Here is a 10,626-nt window from a genome sequence, read left to right on the forward strand (position 1 = left end):
AATGAAGTTCCTGGTCCATCATACCTCAATGGAAATAGCACAAGAGTGTGCACAGGTGCTAGAGGAAATGTTTGAGTTCAATCTAACTGATTTTCTTCATTAAAAAAGCAGGTAGCAGGCAGTAGGGTTGTAGACTGGTGACCCCCCTCTAGATACCAGCTGTGATGAGAACTGGTGAGTTGTATTTCATCTTTCTTGACTGGAAAGACTGATAGTGCCTTAAACTTCCTTTTAACTAAAAAAAAAATCCTCTGCTTTTCCCTTACTCTCTCTCCTTTGCAAGAATTTCATCTGTAAATTGCAAACTTTAAAACCTTATGTCATCACATAAGTATTTACTAATGAACAAAAGCAGCCTGCCACATGGCTTGGCAGCAGTGTGCTTCATTACCACAATGGCATTCAGATAAGCAAGCAACTTCCCCGCTCCCTGTTGGGGATATGTGAAACTTTTGTAAAGAAACCCCAAATCGGAGGATGCTTATAAGTTTCTCACATTCTGTTCATGCCCCAGAGMTGTGTTATTGTTTGAAGGGAAACTTGCCAGACATTTCACTCCTTCAGAGGCATCTGTCCGAACAGAGGCAGAATTCATTTTGGCTTCCATTTTATTGCAGTTGCCCTCATGCTTCATTTTATTTCAGATATAAGATCTTTTTAAATGAAAACTGGATTTTTTTTCTCAGCTAAGCATGCTTCTTTGCTACTGCCTGCAGCATTGCCAATGTCTGTGGATCCTCCAAGCTTGTCTTTCCTGTTCTTGATCTGTGCCATCAGCTGCAATGCAATGTTAATGTATCACGGCAGTTATCATTCCTGTCAGTCATAATGAGCACAAAACATAGAATTTTCCAAGGGATATATATCAATAATGTATCTTGGCAAACAGACTGCAGAAAGTGAACAACTGAAGAACTCTGAGAAAATAGTTTAAAATGATAGAAAATAATGGAAAATTAGGGCCTTCAGAGTCCATCCTTCCCCTGCCACAGGAAATCTTGAGTCATTTCTGGATTTCCACTTAAAGACCTCTAGAAACATGAACTTGATGGTCTTCTCAGGCAGTCTTGGGGCTTCAGTTAAAAATGAGAAAATCTAGCAAGTTTTCTTAACAGTATGCCTGTGCAACTTAAATCAATTATTTTTTTGGCCTGTTCAGCCTGGACATGAACAGATTATTCCCCTCTGCCTTGCAGAAAGCTTTTTAAATACATCAAAGCTGTTGTCATGCCTCCTTACAGTCTGCTTTCTCTAGGCTAAACAAGTTCAGTGCCTTTGGTCTGTCTTCATAGTTAAGGCTTCCTTAAAACTAAAATCATTCTCACTGCTGTCCCCAGGACTCTCTCCAATTAGACCACATCCTACTGGAAGTGTGGTGTTCAGGAATGGATGGCATATTCCAAGGGATGCATTCCAGTCRGATCTGAAGGATTGCCAGAGGTGGTGGTTGGTTGTGCCTCTGCCTCTATATCCCAGAGCAGTAAGCAGAGTGATGAGAATGGGATGTATGGAGTCATGCTCAGCTTATGAATCAGGGAGGGGAGGAACATGCTGTAAAACAGTTAAAAGGTCTAGTTTTATGAGGGGGGGAAAAAAAATAGGAAGTATCAGGCTTACTTATTACGAGTTGTTTTCTCAGTCTAATACTGCTGTATAAATCCATTGCTTCCTCTGCAAGAATATTCTTTTAACTGAGTGAAACTCTGGGCTGTAATAAGAAACTTGTAGTTATCTCTGGTATTATTCTGAGTTTTTCAGAAATGTGTATCTCATCATCTAGAGGAAARGAAGCTGAAGGTGCTAACCTCCACTGGAGGTGACATGCTGAAAGAATAGAGGAAATTGCTTGGCCTATAGACTTCAAGATCGCCAAGATGAAAGATGCAAAAAAAGATAAAAATCAATTAGGCTTCCAGAAATGACTCTGAAGGTAAAATGCACAGACTTAGAAAGGCCAGACAGCATTTTAACAGTCTGATCAAGCAACCAAGTGAATTGCCACCATTTCTTCTCTGAAATGTGCAAAGTAGAGCACACTTCTGCAAACTTTAATTWAAGAGATTTTATAAATGGTTTAGCGATGGAGACCTTGAGTTACAGTTATTGTCTGAAGCAGAACCTTTGAAACATCTACAAAGATTTATTTTAAGAGATTAGATTTAGTAGCTTAATTGGAATTGACTCTTTGGTCCCCTAACATTTTTTTAATTAACCTGACCCTGATGACAAAATGCTCTTCCAGGATTGTTATTTTCTACAAAGCTGTGTACTGTCTAAAAGATATATTTGATATTTCATTGAAAGGTGAAGCAAAGAATTCTGAGCTGCTTCATCCAAAACAGTTAAATCCAGACACATTTATTTGCTATTAAAAAAGCATGATGCTACTCAAAAGTCCCTTTAACAGCTGGCAGGCATTTCAAAAGTGGCAATGAGGAAATCAGCAACAAGGCAGCAGTTTTTGCTCCTGCAGAATGCAAATGAGCTTAGCAAAGCTATCAAGCACATGAGCTGGTCTGTATCCTAATATGATTAATCCTTTCCTTTCCTTTGTGGTATTTCTGGTTATGTCAGAAAACCCAGTTCTCTCTAAGCTGCCTTACCCACATTTTTTTCTCTAAATAACCATATGTTTGGCATTTCTAATCCTAATTATTCTCCACTTGGTATAATTTTTTTCAACTTGACATTTAAGAGTTTCCTACATAAGTGAGCTTTATAAACATGTCCAATTGATTAATTATTTTGGACCATAATTTTGAGGAGTGAGATGTTAACTTCTTCCATATTGCAGAGTGATAACACACAGATAATTGTCCTCCCATCAGGAGGCCTTATGATGGGCATCTCCACACTGCAGCAGTGAGCTATCATTTCCAGTGAGGGCAGTGTTTTGGTTATGTCAGGCAACAGCAAGCACTGCAAGAATGAGATTAACTCAAGCCACTGCAATATATTTAGTTAAAATGCCCAATCAAGCAGTTTAAAATTGGGGTCTAAACTGATGACCAGATGGCAACAGACAACCTACTGAGTAACAGCATCATTTTATGCTGTCCTCAGCATTCTGTATTAGTGACAGAGTATCACAGAGGATATACCACTACTTTCTTCTAACAAAAAAAATCATATTTCTAATTAACTAAAAATGGATTACATTATGTTGACTTCTAGAGATCTATACCCAACATGTAAAGTATTGAGAATGTGGCATCTTGGATCCCAATACAAACTTCTTCAGACAATTACATCCAAAAAACAGTTAATAGCACCCGTGTAAATGTGTGACTAAATTTTCACTTGAATATTTTTGAAATGTTTTAGGTGAGGCAAAGCTACTTCAGAAACCTTTAAGGATACTGATTTGTATTTCCTCAATGTTATATATTACCTTCACATGCAGGATTTATTTGTACATATGTCTATAACTGCATAAATACACAGGATATGTAGGCATGTATGTGTAAACATAGAGGATATGTGGAAATGACATACATAATATACAGAAATTAAGAGCAACATAAGGCATGCAAGCTGACATCCAAAGCAAAGCTTCTTGCTGAGAAAAGAAGAACCATTAAAAAGCTTTTTCACCATTTCACCTAAACCTGGGGAACATAAATTCAATCAGTGTCCATATTTTGGACCATCAGATCTGAATGGTGTCTAGGATAAGGTGCACGGCTACATTCAAATGGCCTAKTCCGGGTAACTGGGTGTCAATAGAGCAATGGAGGAGGGCGGAGAATCATACTAATCCCTTTCCTTATCGTTTCCTATGGGCACGTTAAAAGTGGTTCCATCAGGGAATCTTGTGACTTGCACTGCATTGTGAATTACATTTCCACTGACTGTAGGCAGAAACTATGTGCTTAAGTTCAGCTCACGCTCTGAGGCTGCATACTGGATTTGTAATGTCTAAATGAGACASCAAAATTAAGATATGCAAATCTCTTCCTCTGAGCACTAGCTTGCAAGCAGAGACAAGTTCCTCACAAGTTTTTTAGTTTCTTATCTGAGTTTGCTTCTGATCTTAAGTTTTGTGATCCACAGTGAAGTTTTAGATTTGAAATAATTTCTGTATACTTTTTTGTAGATTTAATGCAGAATGATTAATATGCAAACACATATATAATACAGGCAGCATATAACTACAGTAATATATTTTAATTTCAGTAAAGTACATAAAGCATCAGAATACCATGGTTAATTAAGGCAAAAACTAAGATCAAATGAACAAATTGGCRGGTTCAAATATTCAACTCTTGACTTTGATGTGGCAGGTAGTCAAACTCAATTACCAGACTGACATTATGATGAATTACTTTTTGTCAGTCTTGTTGTGAAAGATTCTACAGAGATTGGGCCCTTTTGTTTTAAGGCCCAAACTTAGAGTCTTGCACTGATCCAACTCACAAGGGGCTGTGTTTCCAAGTCCTRCATATGCTGTCGCCTTAAGCATCCATCCTCATTTTAGATCTTTGGAAGGGAAGTCATCAGGTGCTACTTCCTTCCTTGCTCTAACTGAGCAAGTGCAGCTTCCTACATTAGCAGGTCCATCATCCACGACTCACTGGCTGCAGTGAGACCCTGGTTAAAGCAGCTGTAAGGCTTGCTTTGAAATAGCACTAATTGTTAATACAGGAAAATTTGTCTCTCAGTCACAGGTTATTAGCTTTAGGGGACTTGTGCTATGCTGTATAAGCACAGCATTCTGTGTGCACGCAGACATATGTACTCATCGATAAAAGCAATTGTGAAAAATAACCAAATGCATCCCTTTAAAAGCAAAGAATAGAGAAAAATGAAAATAAATTTCTGCTTCATTCTTCAGTAATTTTAACTGATGTAGTGGTTGATACCTTGTGTGAAATAAAGGATTCAGGCTGGTCAAAATTTATAGCTCAACTGATCATGTTACCTGCTAAGTGAATTGGCCTTTCCATCAACTCAATCTCATTTCTTTTTYTTCTAAAATTTCCTTATTTTGATGGTAAAAGCTGAAGAATTTTGTTTTGCTTTGTTTTGCTTTGTTAGGGATCAATTTCTACTTCTGTGAGGTGGAAACAGTTTTGGTGATTCAAGAACTGTAGATTATTAGCAACCGGTCATTTATATGGAGAAAGTTCCATCACCAAATAAGTTTTCCCTTYGCAAATGAATGTGATTAATTTCAAGGTTTTATGTGCTTCAGAGAAGTCATATATGAAGGTCTGTGATAGTAAAGTGTATCTCTAACTCTCTAACATATCTTTAACTTTCCAGTAATTGACACAAGAACAACAATTAGTGCAATTAGTCCTAGTCATGTATTRTAAGTCATTAAGATATTGTGTCCACTCAAGAATCCTTTGCCTAATCCCTGTAAGTTCAGGGCTTCATAAAATCTTCTTGTTGTTATTAGCAAAAATTACGGATAGCTCCTAACTAACTTTAAAACTTTTGATGATTTTCACTAAAGAATACAAGTTCTTTCCTAATTCATCAAAAAACTTCTAATAGATAAATAACTAAAATATTATGGAACTCATACCTAAGCCCATATCAATTATTGAATAACTAGTGTGATAGTAGCAAACCACAGGAAAAATAAGATCTCACTATATTCACACATAGTACAATATAASTTTTTAGCTCATATAATGAATGTTTCAATGTGCAATAGACCACCTGCACTTTATGAATAATGAATAGCTCTATGCATATCCAAAAAGTATATTATCTTTTAGGAGAAACAAATAACGAATATTACTTTAGTTTCTCACATAGAACAATAGTTTAATTTCAGTCGTTTCAGCAGAGCTAAATCAGAACTATGTTTAGATATCCACCTTTTTTGACTGTCTCTTTACTTGGCTCTTTGACCTTGTATGTAATATTGTGGGATTTTTTTTTTTGATTTTTTTAAGGAAACTGGAGGAAAACCCAAATACTTCATTTGCCAACCCATTGTTCAAAGACCTCAGTCCATCTGGGAACGTAAAGGTAAGTAGTAATAGCTGCTTCTGTGTTTCCCAAAAATGGGAAGCTGCAGTCTTCAAATAGATTTTCTCTTGAAACAAATAATATAATCCCTCAGTGAATGTTATTTAAAAAGAAAATAAGGCTTTAAAAGTATTGCCTTTTRTCTAACACTTTGATCAGTTCCAGAGTCTTCTCAATAGATTTGAACATTTAAGAGCATCTTGATGGCTATAGCCAAATACTGAACAGGTGCTGTCTGAGAAAAAATAATTTTAGGCAAAGTGCTTTGTCAGGCATTTAGAATAAAAAGCCCAATGGGACCTAGTTTGGTTCTGAAAAAACATGCTAGTATGATTTTGCCTGTGTACACTCACTTAATAAAATAGTTTGTGATATTTTCCTGATGTCTTAAATAAGCATTGCAATTTTCATCATTGTAAAATTCATTTGACACTAAACAAACAAGTGCGCATAGAAGGTCCTCCATGGTTACACTTTTCCCAAAGATCATTTGTTGACCATAATTAAAAGACTGCTAGAATAGTTTAAAAAAAAAAAAGTGTTTGAGAATATCTAATGTGAACATACTRCAGTAAAAGCTTCAAGGCAAGGTTTAACTATCAAATTACAATGGTAGTTAAAAATTGGTTTATATTTAAGAAGAGAATGTGATTAACTTAAAATGCAGCTGTGTCTGCTATTTTATTTGTCACTGAAAATAATACAGATGAAGTAAAAAGAAAATTAAATCCTTCTTGCCCTCGTTTTGATACTGTTATTAATATTGAAAGAATTAGTCTAAGTTTGAAACAGAAAATAAAATTTCCTTATCTTTCCTGTAGCAAGCGATGCAAGATTTGACTGCAGTATTGAACAGGATTAACTATGACAGCCATTTACTTTCTGTAAAAGGTTCCTTACACTTGATTTTAGTAAAATTAGATCAAATTAATTCACTTACAGGTTTGGGTTTGAGAGAGAGTTTGAAGTTGGAAATGTTCCCATCACAATCAAGTCCAATTTACCAGGACATTTGTATTTTAGTTAAAGTGGATTCCTGACAGGCTTCATTTAATAGCAAGTAGGAAAACAGAAGCATAATGTCAGAGCAGATATTTTTATAGAAGAGAGCCCCAGGCACCAGTTGAAGTCCAGTGCTATACCTGATTTTCTTCTGTTTTCTTAAGATTGGGAAGATCAGTGTTTTCACTAATTCTTTCTATGAAAGAGGAAAAAAAAAAGCATTTATAAGCTTTCCCCTATTTTGATAAGCCTTACATCTGAATGTTGTTTCAACAATCAGAAGATACAATAAAAAAAGAGGAATATATCAAATCTCAACTGAATACCCTGAAGTTAGGCATTTGTGAGCATTTAAATTTCATAAAGAAAAGCAATTCCCACTGGAGYTTTGAGAGCTGCAAGCTGTCCAGACCCAGCATTGCCACGTATTTGCCTCTGCTTCTGTCTCCCAGTTTTGGACCCATAGTGTGTTACTCTGGCAACCCTGTGGGAGGATATTTTCTGCATGTCATTCGCCRTTGAATAAAAATCTTCTAAAATGGTTGTTTGTCTTTTTATAGAGTCATGGGTGTGCAGCTTCACCTGTTATTCAAATCAGTGTTTCTCCATGGCATGAGGTATGTAATAGTACATTTCTCCTCTGAAGTAGGATATGTTTTGGCCTATTTAAATAAAATGTAGTAGCAGAAGCTACGGAGAGAAGTCTCTTAAAGCCAATATTATATTGCTATTCATAAAATTAATACCTCTATAAATCTGAGAAACATAACCACTGTTAGATTGGCTGCCAGGGAGCCTATAATAGCAATTTCTTTAATGTTGTCTAGTGGAACTAATTGCTGCATCATACAGTAGTTCAAACTTYTCTGGTAAGATAGATGCTCTAGGAGAATGTCTAGAATGATAGAAGTGCTTACTTGGAGAGTTCATATTATATATTTTTTCAAGTATTCTTTATTCTATGAAATTTCAATCACTTATGAACCTTTCAAGAGATGTTTGGCATTCTTTTTCCTTTTAATTGCAATGTGATGTAGCAAAATTAGTGACCCACTGAAAAAGTATGCTAGTGTACACTACCATACATTCTCCAAAAATAATACTATATATGTATTGCTCCAGAGACACGTAAAATCAAAAGAGGTATAGATGCAGGAGAATGATAGGTGGCTTGTTGAGGTCTGGGTAGCAGGCAGTGGGTTTACTTGAGTTATATTAACTTATCAGATGAAAATCTGGTCTAAAATGTTTAGAGATTTTCTTTTTTTTCAACTTAACGTCATGTATTACGTAGATATTAGAAAAAATGAACACATGCATATATACACACAAGCAAATGACTTGAATGACTCTTTTTAAAATTTCCTCCTTTTCTTTTTCTTTTAGAATCTTTCCAATAAAGATGTGAATGATACTTCTTTTCCAAATCCTCTCTATGGTGAGGCCACAGAAGACCTGGAGAAATTATGCAGTTTCMGGAAAATAGACATAAAAAGAGATTAATACTGCTTGTGACTCTTAGCCTGAACATTTTTTTCGAAAATCTGAAAGTATGCCATGATAGTATAGCATTTGCAATATAAATTAACATAGTATAATTCTTGCAGTAAAATTATATTAAAAATGGAATCCATAAAGAAGTTAAAAAATAYATAGTGTGTCTTATTTTTGTTGGCACAGAAATAAATTGGTAGCTCTGAGTTAATTTTACATTTGTACAGCTAAAATTCCAATATGTTAATAAAAATGTTTAATCAAATCCAAATTCCAGAGGTCTAGGAATTATAATTTTGTCTGTTAYTTAAGAAATCATGACTCTTCTTTTTCTGTAATTATTTCTTAGAAAGTGATCTTAAATAGTTATTTAAGYGTTCCAAGGGGTAGAAGCAAAAACAAAGTAATTGCATTATTAGAAACATACAAAGTTAAGTTAAAGATGGTCATGAATTATGGATTTGAGTATCAACTTAGGGTGTGTTTCAGCAATGTGAAATACCGATATGTGCTCTTGTATTTAAAAATCTAATCGTCATTAACCTTAAACATATCTAACCAAACTCTCTAATGATCAGCTCTGCAGTGCTAACCACAGAGCCTCTGATGTATTTAGTTTGGAAATAGTATTTCTGCTGAGTAAATTGACCTCTCACACAGCTTATATTGGGAGGGAATTCTGGATTATCTAAGTCAACTGAATGACACTTTGTTTCATGGGTAGCAGAAGTAAGAAGGCACGATTACTACAGATGTTAGTCTAGTATCTCTAGACCTCTACGTGGCATAAGTGCCTCTCCCCCTTGCATTTCCCATTCTCCTCTCCTCTTTAATCACCTGAATTCCTCATGTCTTCACCAAGCTCYAAAGTCCACCCAAAAACTGTCTCTAGAGCTTGTTTCCCCTCTCCATAAATCAACCAAGAAGCATTAATCATTGCACTTGGCTCAGAGTGATGGGTGTGTTGTTCATTTGCTGACTCGCCAATTAGTAGATCAGTTAAATTCACAATATGTGACTTCCCTTCCTTTGTGGTCTAAATTTGTGCTACTGTCACCGACTTGGCAGCTGGTTTTAAGGAAGCTAGTCAGAGCTTCATGTCTTTGATATACGTGTCCTAATGCCAGGTTTAGTTGAAAGTGGTCAAATATTAATCATAGAGGTGTTAAATAAGCAGCTAAACATAATCACTCTTTGCTTATATGTAAAAAAAAAATATATAATGAATGTGTACAGAATGTGTTCACTGTAATGAACTTGTTAGATTGATATGTAGAGAATAAGCTTGATCCAGCAAAGTGCCAGGTTTCTCCAGCTCCTGAATTTCCTGATATTTTGATGAAATCYGTGTGTGATGATTGCTCTCAGCATTATAAACAGACATTAAGCATTCTTACAAGATCAGGATCATGTAGTCAGATTCTCATTTATTCTGCAAGAGGCTGACATTGCTTTCAGAACTGTATTAAACACTAACAGGCTCGTTATGCTGTAGTCCTTAATTCTCCAAATATGGTGTCACACTACATGTTTCTGTAAAAAATTATAATGATGACATGGATCATTATATTTTTTTTTTGCTATTAATGGCACTCATATTTTATCAACCTAAGAAGAAGAATATCATCATAAAGAACTATTGTGGAAGAACTCRAAGAATATCATTTTATCTCTAAAGCAAAGTAGGATTTCTACYTAAATCATTTTCAGATTTTGCATTTATACAGTACTTTAAAAGAAAGTATTACAGTTCAGGTTTTTCTTTTTATCTTCCAGTATTCCAATCATTTTTCACTATTGTCATTTCACTAAGAACAAAAGACTCATTTATATTAACTTTCTCAAGCCTGACAGCTGACAAGTGACAGCTGCAAGCTGGTATGATTAAATTATGTATAGAAATTATACTTTTTTTATAATTTTGGGAGGTCAGAAGAAGAAAAAGAGCCAAAGCAGGAAAATTTATCTTTTCATTCTTATTTTTCACAACTTCACTTTCAAAATCTAAAGAAAATGCAAGGAAACTAATTGCTAAATCTTTATATGAGTTTTTTTTCCCTCCCCCACTTAAAAATAACCCTTGTGTAAATACCATCTGCTATTGTCATAAATTCTAAGTAATAAACATTATTATTTCCAACAGAT

The 10,626-nt window shown here is 35.2% G+C and overlaps 1 protein-coding gene across 1 annotated transcript in view; it reads left to right on the forward strand.

Annotated features, from left to right (window-relative positions):
* The window catches only part of MALRD1 (MAM and LDL receptor class A domain containing 1), a 224,639-nt gene extending 215,570 nt beyond the window's left edge, over nucleotides 1-9,069 (forward strand). Inside the window, exons 38-40 of the mRNA XM_026039361.1 lie at nucleotides 5,910-5,985; nucleotides 7,548-7,604; nucleotides 8,374-9,069. Coding sequence (XP_025895146.1) covers nucleotides 5,910-5,985; nucleotides 7,548-7,604; nucleotides 8,374-8,490 — 250 coding nt within the window. The 3' untranslated portion in view covers nucleotides 8,491-9,069. The remainder of the gene's footprint in view (nucleotides 1-5,909; nucleotides 5,986-7,547; nucleotides 7,605-8,373) is intronic.
* The last annotated feature ends 1,557 nt before the right edge of the window (nucleotides 9,070-10,626 follow it).

This window comes from Nothoprocta perdicaria, unplaced genomic scaffold (assembly GCF_003342845.1).
Source record: "Nothoprocta perdicaria isolate Ctin4 unplaced genomic scaffold, notPer1 scaffold_23, whole genome shotgun sequence".
NCBI lineage: Eukaryota > Metazoa > Chordata > Aves > Tinamiformes > Tinamidae > Nothoprocta > Nothoprocta perdicaria.